General features: G+C 41.2%; 1 protein-coding gene across 2 annotated transcripts in view; it reads left to right on the forward strand.

Annotated features, from left to right (window-relative positions):
* Positions 1-5,552: 5,552 nt before the first annotated feature.
* The window catches only part of BMPER (BMP binding endothelial regulator), a 232,512-nt gene continuing 221,007 nt past the window's right edge, over positions 5,553-17,057 (forward strand). For both annotated transcript variants that reach the window (XM_050937992.1, XM_050937993.1), the window contains exons 1-2: positions 5,553-5,762; positions 6,945-7,030. In XM_050937992.1, coding sequence (XP_050793949.1) covers positions 5,636-5,762; positions 6,945-7,030 — 213 coding nt within the window. In that variant the 5' untranslated portion in view covers positions 5,553-5,635. The remainder of the gene's footprint in view (positions 5,763-6,944; positions 7,031-17,057) is intronic.

A 17,057-nucleotide genomic window follows, 5' to 3' on the forward strand; every position in this document is an offset into this window, starting at 1 on the left:
AAGCAAATAACTTGTCTGGTTAACAATTTCTGTTGATCTTTAATAAAAAATTAGTAATTAAATTACTATAAAAGCATCATATGCATTCACTCTATACATCATCACATTTGCTGCACATTATTTATCTTTTTAAAGGACTGTAGATACATGGTTATGCAGTGGAACAGAACTCTGAAGCAGCCTATTGTGTCAGTATCCATAGCCTTCTATAAACGATTTTTTCTAGTGATATATTTCCTCCTTTATTTTGAAAACTACCATAAAAATAAAGCAGTTACCTTTAAATGACACAATGAAAATAGATATTCCTTTACTTGCATGTCTGATATATAAGATCTTGCATACTATATGATCTTCAGCAGTGCCGCTACACAAGAGCCTTGCTAGAACAATAGAAATCCATGGGCACAAGAAAAATATATGAATTCTGAGGGATTAGGATTTTCCATGAGATTCTGCAGAATGCTTGAGAATCTAAGACTGAGGTTTTTCTAGCCATTTTGTTTTTGAGTCCTCTGACTAACCAGATTCATACTTAGGGAAGTATGATCTTCCTTATTATTTTTTATTTTAATAATAGTTTTAGAAATAATCTGTTACTTTTAGATGGGTGTTAACTTTGAAGCTGAATTAACACCATCTAATAACCAACACCATTAACAATTTACTGATCATAAAGAAAACATCACTCATGAAGCATTCAGTTGATAGATGTATGTATATATTATGTCAATACCTAAAATTCCATCAGTTTGTATGGCCAATCCATAGACATAAAGCTGCATGTTTCAAATATTTGTTCTTCTGAAAGTATGTTTTCTTTGTTAGGACGAGACTGTACTACTGCCCCTATAGATTAAGTAAGTGGTTACATCATTAGATACATATGAGTTCTCTGTGTGTATCTGATAGCAGAATTTGTTTTTTACTGTCAGGCTTTGATTCTGTTAAAAGGTATCACTTTCTGAATGTTACTTAGAAACATGAAATTCTGTTCTCACAGTCATGCGTCTTCAAAAACCAATACAAATGAGAGTAGCATTTGAAATGTTACATAATGTATTGTAATACCAAAATAGGAGTTAAAAGGGCAAGATGTTTGCCTCTGATGAGATAATAAGTGGGGGGAAAAGGTGTGACTCATGTTCCACTGAATGGAGGAAGACAAGGGGGCAGAGGGAGCATCGCTAATATGGCATAGTCCTCTCCCATGCTGGGCTGACCCTTAACCCAAGAGCAGCCACTCTGCATGGCATGCTAGCATCTGGCACCTTTGGAAATATCCCTGGGAAAGCTGGCAACTGATGCTACTTCTAGCTGCATTTATTTCCATTCCTCACAACTTAAAGAGGAGGTAGGCACATGTGCATCAAGTGAGTCAATAGCAGCGTGAATTCCCAAAAAAACATGCTATCGGGAGGTTAGGGGGTCTCAGGAAGTAGTCTAGATGTGTTGCTATCTGTAGGGTTACAGCTTCCCTTCCTCATGGATCCTCTGTCTCTGAAGAGTTGGAAATCCACCACCCTGTGCACTTTGTGCAAACCTCAAATGCAACAGTCAAAAGGAGAACATCAGTCAGGACTGTGAATTCAACAGGGTGAACCTCATAGAGTTCCTATACAACCTTTTCTTGTTTCAGAGGTTGTTTCACCACAGAGGGGCATTTAGGCCTAACTAATATGCTGAAAGTTCTTCAGGCAGGATTATTATTAATTATTATTATTGTATTGTTTGTTTATATTATTGTAGCACCTAGGATCAAATATTTTTGGCCAACAAAGGTAATTCTGTGCAACCAGTTCATTTATTTTACTTCATTACTGCTGTCCTTCAAATATATGATATTAAATGCTTTCAAAGATGGACTTGCTCTGTTTAACAAGAATGAGTTAAGTTGTGAGGTAAGTGTGCTACCTCATCTACTGTTACTACCTATCTACAGCAAAATTTTATGAAATGAGATAACATTTTCTCTTTAGTCAAATTCTTCACTGTTACTTGAATACCACTAATGTTTCTATGCATCCTGAAAACAGAGTGCTTTAATTACTGTGCTATTTTTATTCGTTTCTGACACAAGAAAGTATTAATTTTCAGTGAATTTTTAGTCTGCAAGGAAGACAAGACCCATCATATCCAAACGTATAAGTAATTGCCAGTAGTAGCTGTCACTCAAGAAGTTATCAGGAGTACATATGCTATAAGATATTTTAATAAACTTTCTACAATGCTGCTGCTTTAAAAATATTGTTCTTGTACTAGAATGAGAGCAGGAGATTGGTAGGGGCTGATTATGAATAGAAAGCAAAAGCAGGTTTGTCAAAAGCTTCTGTATATCTGTCCAGTGGAAAAACCTTCAGACTGATGAAAACATCTTCTAGAGTGCTTCTGGAGTTGCACCTACAGCAATCTGCAGTTAAACTTCTGCAAACTACTAAACCTCTATTTCTAAGCAATATCTTACACACATTGCATATACTATATTTATATACAGATAACTTTTGTTACATAATATAGAGTAATCTTTAAATATTATGGACAGTTTTAGGGAAGGAAAAAAAGTTACTTAAAAAACCCCTCTGTCATTAAGTTTTCCCATAATGGAACCTAGATTAGCTTATCTGTCTAAATAGCTCTTGAGGGTGAATCTGACTCAGACTGAGGGTAGGTGATATGGGTTTAAGAAATATTTATTTGTTGAATATAGTGGGGTTTTTGATAGTGATCCTTGTAAGAGTACCAATAACATTTTTAGACCGTCTCCATCTTCTGCAGTTTTAGACTCTGACATGCCTTCAAAAGTGAAAGGAAAAGAGAATATTGCTCTGGATATGGGGAATGAATCCTGTGCTATGAACAATTTCAGATTGTCTTACATTTTATAACAAAGATGCATGCTTCCATAGTAATTGTTCTTGCTTTTTTTCTAAAAAAAAAGCAAAGCATGAAAATCTGACAACCTTGCATTTTATTGGGCAACAAAAAGTCTTTCTATTCACGCAGCCTGTGGTCATGCACCTGATTTGCTGCTACTCAAAACCCTCTTTTGAGTAATAATATTGAAATTCAGAACCATTTGAGAGGAAAAAGACAGAGAAAAGAAAAAAAAGCATATCAAGCTGAAGGATCTTTTTCAAAGTGTCACCAAACTAATTTATGTGTAAGAGGTTTCCTTTCCATGAATGAAACATCACAGTTGTGATGATAGGTTGCAAGATCCTTCCTAGAAGAAAACTATGTATTACACACACTACATGTATGTATACATTTATACTGTAGTGTGTGTGAATGTGAATACTTCATCTGAGTTTATATTTATAATAGCAATGGAAAATGTTAAGGAATAGCTAAGCAGATTAAGAACAGCCACGGAGTGAACATCCTCATGAACTCAAAGCACTGTGATCAGTTTTAGGAATGGAGAAGTTATCATGAGAACCTACCTAGTGATCTGCCAGTGCCCTGCCCCTTGCAGAGTAACTCACACCCCGGCAAAGTGAGTGTAAAACACTACTCAGTCAAAACAGCAATATTTTACCTCCCTCGTAATTTGGTGTAAATGAGTACACAAGGTCTAATTGGCAAATAAGGATGAAAGCCCTCATCAAAAACTCAGCTTTCCTTTTAAAATAATCTTCTTCAACTAAGGAAGGACAGGGTGAAACATTTCGCAAAAGTATGTTTGCTAATGCTGCCTTCCTCCAGAAAAGACCGATTGGGTTTGCAAAGGTGCAGTGCCAGCCCTCCTGGCTGTGGGTGGGTGGCAGGAAATTGGGCTGTCAGGTTTTGTTGCGACTATAATGAGAGAGCGGGCAGCACAGGCAGCAGGGAGTACAGTGGGAGGATCCCAATGGGTACAGCAGTGTGAATGAATATTCCCTATCTTCCTCTCTCTCGTCTCCCCTCTCTGCTGCTGACGAGCTAAGTCTCTCTGGGTCGGTGCAGCAGCATGGAGTAGCTTTTCCCATGAGAGACTGAGTAAATAAATGACTGTTGTGGAATTTTAAAAAGTCAGCTCTCCTCTTCCCACATCTCTTGCTTTCTGCTCATTGACAGCAAGCGAACTCACCCATACAAACACTCACCTTGCTGAACCAGACTAGGGAGAAGGGGCTGAGGATGAATCAAGCTGACAGAACCAAACCTGACCTCCTCCTTCACCATAGCAATCCCCCTATATACTTGCAGTGGGGATCAAACCATTTCTCCTATTTTTATTTCACTTTAGTATAAATCTCCCCCCCCCCCTTCCGCAACCTCATCGTTAGTGCTCCAAATGCACATGCAAAGCATAGGGAACAACTCTCAAACCCTGTACTCGGAAAGGGATGGAGATCTAGTAAAGAGGGTTCAGGCAGGGGAGCGGGTGTTGGGATGCTTGGGGGGCAGGGGGTCTACACTGGCAGAGAAGCGAGGTGTGATATGCTCGCAGAGGAGGGTGGTGGAGGAGAGGGGGTATCAGGAGGGTTGCGGGAGGAGAGGTGCAGGGGAAGGGGGGAGGTGCAGGACGAGAGGGCTGGGGAGGGTACAAGGGGAGAGGTGTGGGCGAAGGGGGTGACGAGAGTGTACAAAGGAAGGGGTGCTGGTGAACGGAGGGTACGAGGGGAGGGAGTGAAGGGGGGGAAGGGAGGGTACAAAGGAAGGGGGAAGGGAGGGTACAAGAGGAGAGGTGCGGGAGAAGGGGGGAAGGGAGGGTACAAAGGAAGGGGGGAAGGGAGGTACAAGAGGAGAGGTGCGGGAGAAGGGGGGAAGGGAGGGTACAAAGGAAGGGGGGAAGGGAGGTACAAGAGGAGAGGTGCGGGAGAAGGGGGGAAGGAGGGTCCAAAGGAAGGGGGAAGGGAGGGTACAAGAGGAGGGGTGCGGGAGAAGGGGGGAAGGGGGGAAGGGAGGGTCCAAAGGAAGGGGGAAGGGAGGGTACAAGAGGAGAGGTGCGGGAGAAGGGGGGAAGGGACGGTCCAAAGGAAGGGGGAAGGGAGGGTACAAGAGGAGGGGTGCGGGAGAAGGGGGGGAAGGAGGGTCCAAAGGAAGGGGGAAGGGAGGGTACAAGAGGAGGGGTGCGGGAGAAGGGGGGAAGGGAGGGTCCAAAGGAAGGGGTGCAGGCGAAGGAGCGATGGGGCAGGTACGGTTGAAGAGGCTGCCTGCCAAGCGGGGGTGCCAGGGCTGAGAGAGGCAGGCTCTGACAGCTGCTTCCCCAGCCCCGTGCAGGCAGAGCCGGGAGGCCGGACACTGACCCCCCAGGTGCCCGAGCTGGGGGCCCCCCGGCGGGGCAGTGTCCCCCGCTGCCCCGCTCGGAGCCGGGCTCTGCCTCTCCCCGCCCCTGGCGCTGCGGGGGCCCGGGGCAGGCAGCGGGGGCGGAGGCGGGGGAGGTGCGCGGCGGGCTAGGTCCGGGGGCAGGCGGGGGCGGCGGCAGCTCCCTGGCAGCTCGGGCTGCCCAGCCACTCGCCCTGTCCGCGCCCCCTGCCCAGCCCGGCGGCGCCCTGCACAGCCCACTCGGGCGGGGAAACGCCGCGCCGCCCTGGGGAGACTCACAGCAGCGGCGGCAGCAGCAGGACCCCTCCTCCCTCCGTCCCTGCCCGGCTCCTCACACGCCGGGAGCCCCTCTCGCCGCGCAGCCGGGGCTCGGCTCCAGGGGACGATGCTCTGGCGCTCCAGCGGCCGGGCTCTGGCTCCGCTGCTCCGCTCCCCCGCGGTCCCCTTCGCCGCCTGGCTCCTGCTCAGCCCCCTGTGGGGCCAGATGTCTCTGGCTTCCTCCCTCCTGACAGGTAAGCGGGAGACTCGCCCACGGGCAGGGGCAGGGGCAGGGTGAGGCGAGCGGCCGCCAGGGCAAAGCAACAGCGCTTCGAGCCTGGCCAGCGGGGGCTGGGGAAACCCGCCTGGCAGATGCGTTATCCCGGGGACGGGCTCCGCTCAGCATCCCGGGGGGGCTCCGGGGAAGTGGGGCAGGTAGACCTGCAGGAGGAGCGGTGCCCATTTACAAATGATGCTGGGTAACCTCGGACTGCTCAAGCCCAGAAGCTCTTTGACATCAAACCAGATTCCCACCTCCCAGGGCCGCTCTGGGCTTTTGGAGTAATTCGTTAGTAAATCCTAAGAACTAATAATAAATAAGTGCCGTGGCTTTGTTTGTCGTTTTATTTATCTCATTGCTTGTTAAAAGTACTAGATTTGCCTTATATTCATTTGTTTTAAAAATGCATTTTAGAAGGAAAGGTTAATGATCGTAGGATATAATTACACGTATGCAGGCAGGTGAAGACCTACCCTGCTGCTTTTTTTTTTTTTCTTGAAGGACACACTTTACTGACACCTGGTGCGTAGAGGAAAATGTTGAGTCAATTTCTAGTAAAGACAAGACATATTAGGTTTCAAAAAGTGATTCCAACATGAGATAAGACAGGACTAATCGGGAGAGAGACCATATCTCTAATTTGACTCCTTTTGTAAATCGACTCTGATGGCAGTCTGTTCTTTGTGGATCAGCAAAAGGTGCGGGGTTGAGTTGTTGGTATTGTACCAAGGTCCTGACCCAAGGCCCACTGAAGTAATTGGAATTCTTTCCACTGATTTCAATAAGCTTTGGATCAGGTCATTTACAGAAGTATCCTATTATTAATGAAATACTCATTATTGCATAGGTCATCTGCAAGGAGAAAAAGCAGCTTGGCTGTACATGGGGCACACTAGGAAAGTCTAGACTTTGTACAGAATAAAAAGGCTAGTCATTTGCCAGCTCTCATCAGGATCTTATAGAAACTGCCCCTTTGAAACTGAATAGTCTCTGTGCATTTGTTTCCGATATTCTTGGTTAGTTAGAGCAGGTGAGATTTAAAACTGAAGTCTAGGAGCTGTACAGTAGTTTAAATCAGAATTAGGAACCTAGATACTGAAGAGAGCCAGTGCATTACAATTTGAAAACATATTTTTTATTCTGATTTCCATCTCAGGATCTGTTGCAAAATGTGAAAATGAAGGGGAAGTTCTACAGATCCCATTTATCACAGACAATCCTTGTATAATGTGCATTTGCCTGGTAAGTTTGGATTTCAGGTAATAAGAACACTAAGGGCTGTACTAAAAGTGACTGTGCAAAGAAAGGAATACATTGTATAATCAAATCTTGGGTATTTGTTGCCTTTATGCAATGCAAGGTTATCTCAGTGCTGAGCTAACTAGAAAATATTCCAGTTCGCTATCTTGGAATCATCATTTTGACTTTAAACTCATAAATGACTTTAATATGACATTGTGAGACTCACTGATTACTACATTCATAATGTGCATTCATGGTGAGAATTATTTTCACAAAGTAACATGTGCTCTAGTACAAAAGATTTCTGCATAGCCAATACCTATGAGCAGAGCAAAGAGGTTGAAATATGAGGTTTGAGGATGCTATTGCTTTCAACCTATACAGATACTGACTGTTGAAAAAAAATGGCATAAGGGATATATGAGGGATACAAGAAGTTAGTAAAGCAAAAAATGCAGATGATTTAAAGTCCAAAACTTTAGTTTTGAAAGTACAACACAGTATATTTTCAGGCACTCCTGACTACACTGGTTGTAATAAGAAGCCAATGCGAACATACATGATACTTTTATAAAATGTGTCATTCTGAGGATGTCACTGCTGTTTGTGCTGGGAATTCAGCTGCCATAGTCGTTAACAATTACACTACTTTGTAATCCTTTCCTGAGGAAATATCCCCTGTTCTTGCACTGGCTTTCAGTTTCATAGTTAAACATTTTGGATGCTCTTTAGTTGAGCAAATCTACCGAAATCAGTTGGAGTCTTTCCATTGCTATTGATGGATTTTGGGTCGGCCCCAGTGATAACTTTTTAGATATCAATGACAAAAGGTGGGGGGGAAGAGAGGCATAGAGATGAAAGAAATAAAGGGAAAAACAAAAAAATACATGAAGATGGATTTTATAATGGATCCAAGATTATACGTTTCCCAAATATCTGCCACATAGCTCTAACTAACAGAAAGGAGTTAGGAGCAGTGAAGAAACAATTTATGTAGAAGTTCAATGTCAGACTAAAAGTAACACATCAGGGAAAAATATTTATATTTTTAGACATCAATTTGTAACATTGACTCAGTCAACACACTTTTGGAAAACATGGATTAACTTGGCTTGAAAACGAGGTGGATGAACATTGCCAAAAATACTGGAAGACTAGAAGAATTTGGACTCTATATGGTCTAAAGCAGTGGTTCTCAACTGGGGTCCAGGGCCCCCGGGGGCAGGGGCACAAGCAGGTTTCAGGGGGTCCACCAAGCAGGACCAGTGTTAGATTTGCTAGGGCCCAGGGCAGAAAGTCAAAGTCTCACTGCATAGGGCTGAAGTCTGGGGCCCTGAGCAACTTAGCTTCACAATGCTCCCTGTGGCATGGGATCCTGGGCAATTGCCCTGCTTGCTACCCCTTAACACTGGCAGAAACCTGTTATTGTGGCACAGGTGCGCTGTGGATTTTTTACAGCATGATCGGGGGCCCTCAGAAAGAAAAAGGTTGAGAACCCCTAGCCTAAATCTCTCTCAGGCAGTACATGAACTATAAATATGTGCAAGAAAATCTTTAAAAGATTTTATATCTTACCACTAACTGAAATCTGATAAATTACCCTTTTGCTTTTGTGTACAGGATGGAACTACTCATTAGTAATAAGTGTTTACAGGATCAGGCAACTAATCTGTAAAGAAGCAAAACTACGGCATTATGAGTGACTATAAAACAATAGTTTTAATATGAGTTCTTACACAAAAATACTTTGCATTTCTATAATGCCTCCCATTTAATAATCACAAAGCTTTTTACAAACATTAATGAATTTAGCCTCATAGCCTAATAGCCGCAGTTTTGTAGACAAGAAATGTAAAGCTCAGAAGTCTCACAAGGGGTCTGCGGCAGAAGAGGGAATAGAGGCCAGGTTTCCTAACGCCCACTCCAGTGATTTAAGCACAAGACCATCCTTTTCCATCCACAAGACTTCCCTTTATGAGCGGATATGAATAGTATAGTGGCAGTATTAGCAAACAAACTTTTATTTTCTCACCACAATGAAGGATAAATTACAGTGGTGGTAGGACAGTTTTGGGTCTGCTCACTGAAATGACTTTTAAGTTCTGGGTGGGCAAAAGATGGCTTTATGCCAGCTGTGTGACTTCTGGATTTTGAGAGCTTTAACTTATGTTTGGCTGCCAACATCCTTAAAGTGCTGTTCCATATGTTGGGATAGCTGAAGTGCGGAGGTGCTCTATCTTCCTCTTTGTACTAGCAATTTACCCTACACCTGTGGCCCTGTGCCTCCTGGGGAATACCTGTATGTCAGGAAAATTCCCAATCCCAAGTAAGTTGTCTTGCTGGCTGGTTTGTGCCATTGGAGTGGTGCAAAGCAGACTGAAGGTAACTAAGAATAGTGCCTCTGCTTTCTTGTATATGGAGGCTTTCACAGTAACTGGAAAACATAATGGGATCTGGATTTCTGTGTCTAAACAGTGCAGTGGACTTTTTCTAACAGTAAGAAATGATAAACAGGTGAAGGTGACTGTCTATATCAGAAGTTAGTAATAACAAAGGTTAAGTAAACCAACCTTCTGAGAAACAACAGTAGAAAAAAATATCATCTCTGTAAATTGAAAATCTACAGGTAAAAGTTGATTACTCACTTTTTACACAAGAATCCAAGTGTCCTTAGATGATACAGTTTATTCTACTGAATTATACAAAAAAATGAAAGATGGTACTTATTAATGAATTTGGCTACAAAATCAGTTTGTACTAACTTAATGGTTGAAAATTAAAATGTCTAAAATGCTCTTTCTGCAAACAAAAGCTGTGAAACTTTGTGGATTCTGTGGTTGACTGGAAGAAGTCCAGGCTTTAGAGAACATGTTTGAGTTTAATGCGGTATGGTGGGTAAAGATGTATTTGCCGACAGTCGTATGTATACCAGCAAAGTATTGAGTCAGTTCAAGGGGGTCATTCATTTATGCCTGCCATTAAATTCTTTAGGACTTTTGGGGATTATAGCTACAATATGCAATGTAAGATACAAGCTGTGGAAATTCCATTCTAAAAATATCTTCACAGATCTGTGGAAATCAGGTTTATTAATGTGCAAAACAAATAACCAAACCAAAAATGCCCATAGACTAAAGGACTTGATCATGCCGGGTAATATGACCTTGGAACTTTGATTCAATGCACAGAATTACAGTACTGAAGCTACTCAGGCACAGAACTGAAACATGGGCTAGTAAGAAGTTACATACATATGAAGACCTATCATATAGGATACGGGTTTGAGTTTTTCAGAGTTCATATATGTACTTTAGACTCGAGATTTTAAAAGGAAAATGAAAAAATGAGTACTCTTACTGAATGTAAAGGGAAGCTTAGATTAGAATTTGTTAATATGAATGTTCTGTATATAAAATGTGCATGGAATATTTCAAGTTAAATTATGTTATAAGTAAAGTAAATGGGCAAGTTTAACTCAGTTTTTGTTGGTCCAGAGTTTTGGCTGAAATTGGTCTAAAGCTGAAAATAAGCTCACATGTGATATCATAGTATTTTCTTTTAAAATATATATATATACTTCAACATAAGCTTGGAAAAGACATAAAAATGCTACAGTCTGGCAGAAGTAGGTGAGATGAGAGCCTGCATGTAATTATAGTGCAAAAACTTAAAGTCCAACGGAATCAGTTTATCCTGAATTAAACTCTGAATTTTTCAAAGGTGACATGAGCTCATGGCAGCAGTGGTGGTGGTAGTGATGAGGAGGATGATGATGGATGGTTGTGGTGGTGAAGAGAGCCATATCATTTCATTCTCATTCATCATCGTCTACATAAACCCAAACACCTTGCCAGAAGCAAGGAGGGATCCAAGAATAACCTTATTCATTGGCTGGAGTCAGACGGATGTAGTTTTAAAATGAAAAAAAAAAAAATTAGCATGCCAGTTCAAAGGGATAGGTGAAAAGTGTCTGTTGTCTTTCATTACAAGGAACTAGGAGACTGAACCCTAGACAGGTAATGATGGCCTGATGGTTGCAGGAGCTTATCTCTCATGTATTAGACCTACAGCAAAAATGGTTCTTATACTATCAAGAATACTAGAGTTTTAATGTGGTGGTGGAGTATTTTTTCCCCATGCTCCATAAGAAAAATGTGTATGTCACATATGAAATAACAGCTGATAAAAGCCAGCGGTGACCTTGACGAACCACATCTAAACCAGTTCTATTTCTTCTCCCCGCTCTGCCCCCTGCCTTAAACCTGCAACTACACCTGAGGAGTGGTAATCGTACTTCTCAACCTTTATCACCTAAATCCAGAAGACAAGGAAACAAATGTGAGTCAGAAAGTGTAACCCAGTGATGGAAATCTGAGAAAAGCTTTGAGGCAGGAGCTCAGGAAACTAGAAATCAGAGCTTTGCTTGGCATGAGTTTTATTTCTGCTTTTAATGCCAAATATGCAATATAAGAATTTTACCTTTGCTGATAAAAATTATGTTAAATTCAGTGTTATAAGAACCAGTATTCCACCTAACTTAACATGTTTTTGATCCACATATTAAATCAAACCAAACAAAAATAACCCACCCAAGAAAAAAAGCAAGAAAGTTATCCTACCTGGATTTTCGGGATTCTTTACCTCTAAGTATCCCAGTTGGTTTCTAGTGCACAAATCCATATCTGAGAGTGGATGGCCAGCATGAGAGCAAATGTTCAGCACATGTTCGATGAAGATGGCAGTGTTTTAGTACATCAGGATTCAGTTTTTATTGTGTCAAGATATAATGTAGCCCAGATGAATTTTAGTGGAAAAGTGTATATTAAAAAAAATCATCAAACAATTCTTTCATATCTATTTTATTCAATTTCAATAGATTAATCTAAAGAATCTACCAAAAGAGCATCTTCTGTCAGTTTGAACAATCCTCTCCCTTTATTACTTTATTACCCCACAAAAATACCTCCCAAACCCAAAGATTCAAAAGAGCTGCAGTCACAGTGGTTTAATAGTAACTCTCATAGACTCATAGTGAGAGAATGTTGTTTTGAACAGTATTTGAAAGACTCTTCCTACAGTGCAAACATGCCCCTACATAATGCTGGGTTTTATTAGTTTTTATCCAATTTTAAAAACGCTAATATACACTCTGTTTCCTAAATAGAAAAATGGTGTCTGGTACAGCTCAGTGTCTGTGTATTTTTTTTTTCTTGCCAGAGACGTTGGAGGCCAGTGTGTGTACATAAAGTTACTGGTGAGAGCAAGGATTTACTGAAATCATAAACTAAGGTTAATCACCTGCTGTAGAAAAAACTTGGTTTAGTAGCCTCTGCAAAGGGATGAGCTAGCAGATAGCTCATAGACTCTGCTATAATTAGACTACCATATACAATCAGTCAGCGTAAGGCTAGATTCTGGCTTACCTGGGTGCATAGGCCAGAAAAACAGCACACAAACCGAACCAGCACTCTTTAGAAGCACATGACACAAGTTGGGCCATCTAGTTCTGGCTCTCCTGAAACAAATGGAGAAGTCTGCTCCTCAGGACTTCCCCAAATGGAGTTGAGGAGAGGTGTGATATATATGTACTACCACCTACAGATATTGGTACTCTAACTAAGTCACGCTGCCTGCATACAACCTCGCATGTATTTTATTTTGGTTCTGAATGAGAATATATTATGCAGCCAGGCCTGTTCATAGCCAGTGTATAGTCATAAATTATACTGCTTTTGTCACATAGTCCTTTGGGGGATCAAACCTATTTTCTGTTGTCAGCTAGTATTTGGTCTGTAATATCAGTTTAAGTTTTGTAAACTGCTTTGGAATCCTACCTGATGAAAGGCACTATAAAACTCTAAATTGTTAATTATTGTTATTTATTATATGTTACTTGATGGAGTGAGGTTTTGATTTTTGTTATCTATGTGCTTCACAAATTTTAAGTTGTTTCCAATTATCACATTTCTCCCTGCAGCGAGAGTGACGCGAGTCTTGCCAAGTGTCTTGAAAAAAATTCAAGTGCAAGGTGAACTGTGGTGAATTTCCCATTTGCCCTGCTCTGATCAGTCAGATCCATTTCAGATTGACTCATTGCTTTGTACTGCCTGGTGAGACTGCACTCCCCACAAAGGTGTTTTTGCCTTTACATTTCAGCTTATTCTGCATCATTGACATTCACTTTTGTGATTTGTTGCAACCGGATATAATGCATCATGAGTGACACAATGTGTTTAAACTGTTCCATAAATCTGCAATAACAGAGATACGTGAGGCTTGAAGTAGCTATTTCACGTTATGCTTGGACTATTTGGGGTAGTGAATAATTCACTACTTGCATATCACTAACAATGAATTTGCTGCACTGAGCCAAACACATAGTGTTGGATTGATTACAGATATTGGCACAACCCTACTGAACAGAAGCTGACAATAGGAACGCTGCACTCATGTTGAAGATTCAGTATAACAATTCCAGGAAAAAGCTTCACTGTGGCATAATTAAAGGCTCTGAAAATTTGAGTACAAAAGATCATAATTAAAATGAATAAGTAATACATTAAATAAATTGTGAGAGGCACAGAAATGCCATAAACTAAATGGAAAAATGTAATATAGGTTGCAAATGTCTTTGGAACGTGTCTTCGGTAAGTACAAAATGGATAAGTCTATGTTAAGGCACTTTTTTAAAATTGCCAATAAGAATAACATTATTAAAAAGCTGGTCCAATATCAAAATGGAGTTTTAAAGGCATACAGGTACCTGAACATGGATTTTATAGGCTTTCCAGTTTCTTCCACTGAGTTGCTAAAAGTCTTTCTAAAAAGTGTGGTCCTGTAACTTGATTACTCACAGTATCAATGTTTCTGGTGTTCAACTTTGTGCTGCCATATTGGGTGAAAAAAAAAGATTTTTATAACTGTTTTTAGTTCTCCATCATGTTTCAATAGAAATTTCTGAGGATAGAAAAAAAGTTAACAAAAATCAAGTGAAATGGAAGCTTAGTGTTTGTGGAGTGTTGTTTTGTTTTGTTTGTTTTTTTGTATTAAGCTCATAGTCAAATAATGTCATAATGTCATAGTCAAATTATATTGTGTAAAAATCTTTACCTGTGTTACTAATAACACAGCAGAGTATTTAAAAACTTATTGTTCTAGTATGCAATCATCTTGTACCTCCTAACGATTGTAACTGCCACCTCTCATGCTTCCTGACTTTTCCTTCTATCCACCAGGCTGCAGCTAAAATAATATTCCTTTTAACCTGCTCTGGCCATTTACCTTAATGGGCTCCCTGTACCTTTCTGCATCAAGCTCAAACTCATTGTCCTCACTTTCAAAGTGCAGTCTATATCTCTTCCCTTGTATTGCCGTACCTACTCTTGCCTCATGACCTATGCTGTGATAACTCTTCTAGCTTTCATATTCATTTAGTCTCTTTCTCCCAGTCACATCTTGTATCTGTGTTTGTGTGTGTTTGTTAGTTAGTTTGATCCTCTATGTCTGGAACAGTGTCCTTCTTGCAGTGTGCAACACATCTTTACTCTCAGTCTTCCAGTCTAGGGTGGCCAACTTTCTAATTTGTGAAAACCTTCCTCGCCCCCTGCTCTGCCTCTTCTCCCTAAGGTCCTGTCCCCCACTCATCTTCCTCCCACCCCCTGTCACTTGCTGCTCTCTCCACTTCCCTCCCACCACCAGCTAAGCAGGGCTCTAGCGGTGGAGGGGTGATGTGGGCAGGAGATTCAAGGCCGAGCCACGCTCCAGGGTGGGAGTGGTGACTAGGGCAGGGCAGGGCAGGGAGAACCATGCTCCAGGGGTGGAGTTCACTGGGGTAGAATGAGGGAGAGATAGCCACGCTCTGGAGGTGGAGGGGTGACTAGGGCATGATGCAGGGGCAGCACCCCGGGGCAGGGCACAAAAGAGGCTGAGAAGGGGACTCGGGTCCAGCCACCATCCCCACTCCTCAAATGATCTCTCCTCCTGGATGCCTGCTGCTGGACCTCTCTCCGCCAGAGCCACGCAGGTCCTGAGTGCCCCTCCAGCAGCAGCTGCTTGTCCTGCCTTCCCTATGGTGGAACAGAAGCCGACTGCAAACAGTTATTCAGGTAACTGGACTTTTGTTGTCCGGACAGTAGTGCTGACTGGACAGTGTTGGGTCCCCTTTTTGACCAGACTTTCTGGTGAAAAATTGGACACTTCACAATCCTATTAAAATCTCACCTTAAAAACCATCTGTTTTAGCTAGCAATCCAAAGCTGGACCCTATGCTACTGCTATGTATTTCTCTCTTCTTATATCTTATATTTAAATTTTAAAATGACTTCATACAAAATTTACAATATTCCTTTTCGTTATTTGTTGTTACCCACAGTTCCTCATCCATTCCCTACACCCTCCTGGAATGAGGTTGTCATTTCTTGAGTTTTTCTATTTTAGACTTGTTTTTAGAGGAAGCTACCACAGCTTTTTGCCCCTGTAATTGGCAAAGCAGATTGATAGTGCTGTTAATTAATATTGGAGTTGGAAATGTGTTTTGTTACAGTGAAAAATGTTGATGAAAATGAAAAAAGGTGTGGTTTTTGCTGAAGTTTTTCTTGAAATGTTTTTGGATTTTTGTTGAAAAACTGAAAACCCCACAATTTCTGTTTTGTTTTTTTGGGGTTTTTTTTGGACAAAATAATGTACAATTAGAAGTGGTTGGAAAATTCTGAATGTGTTAAAATTTGGGTGAAAGATTGAAGAATTTTCTGTGGAATTTTCTGACATTTTTCTTCTCTGTTTAAACTAGAAAAATCTTGAAATTTATAAATTTCAGTAACGTGAGAGAAAAATTAGGAACCAATTGCCTCCCCTTTTCTCCTCCCTGTCTTTCAGCCAGTTCCAAAAGTAATAAAACTAGAGATGGGGTGAGCTGTGCAATGTTCAAATTTAGTCTAGAGCAGGGGTCGGCAGCCTTTCAGAAGTGATGTGCCGAGTCTTCATTTATTCACTCTAATTTAAGGTTTTGCGTGCCGGTAATACATTTTAACATTTTTAGAGGATCTCTTTCTATGTCTATAATATATAACTAAACTATCATTGTATGTAAAGTAAATAAGGTTTTCAAAATGTTTAAAAAGCTTTATTTAAAATTAAATTAAAATGCGGAGTCATCCCCCGAACCGGTGGCCAGGACCCGAGCAGTGTGAGTGCCACTGAAAATCAGCTCGAGTGCCACCTTCGGCACACGTGCCGTAGGTTGCCTACCCCTGGTCTAGAGTTTGGGTTCAAGGATGAATCAAGTTCAGGCCAAGTTTAATGATGTCAAAATCTCATAAGCTGTTCTCATGAGTTTTCGGCCCCAAATGTGGGGAAATGAGACTCCATACATATTCATTTTTATTATGACAGCTAAGAATTTACAGAAGCTCTGTAATTGTCTTGGGCTCCAGTGTTGCAAATACTTACTTAATGAATAACTTTACTCATATGAACAGTACCGTTGACATAAACATTATCAGCATCAGGACCTTCCCTTTATCATTATTCACATACATCCTTACTATTAAGAAAAAGGCAGTAATATAATCTGGAAAATATAGACTATCAAAACGAGGCCTCTATAGTTTCATTTTCAGTCTCAGCCATGAACTGTTTTCAAATAATCTGTAGAGAAAGCATTAGTCACTGAAGAAATTCACAAATAATTCTGAATAGTGAGTACATTTCAGAAAATTGAAATCTGCTCACAGACAATTCACAAACAGAAAAAAAGAGATGATATTTGCATTATTATTTGCACAGCTTATCTAATTATCCACTCTCATCCCAGAGAGGTAGTGGTCAAAAAACCAGAAATGCCACTCTTTTAAGCCCCTCTAAACTGGGATATGTACAATTTAAATCCTTTAATGGCTGGTAAGGTACCTAGGTACTCAGGTCCCAATCCTGCAGACTTAAAACACATGCTTGGTGTTATGTATTGTGACTATTGTTTAAAGTGACGCACATATCTAAAACTTTATAGGATCAGGATCTTAATAATGAA

Source organism: Gopherus flavomarginatus, chromosome 2 (assembly GCF_025201925.1).
Source record: "Gopherus flavomarginatus isolate rGopFla2 chromosome 2, rGopFla2.mat.asm, whole genome shotgun sequence".
NCBI classification, from domain to species: Eukaryota; Metazoa; Chordata; order Testudines; family Testudinidae; genus Gopherus; species Gopherus flavomarginatus.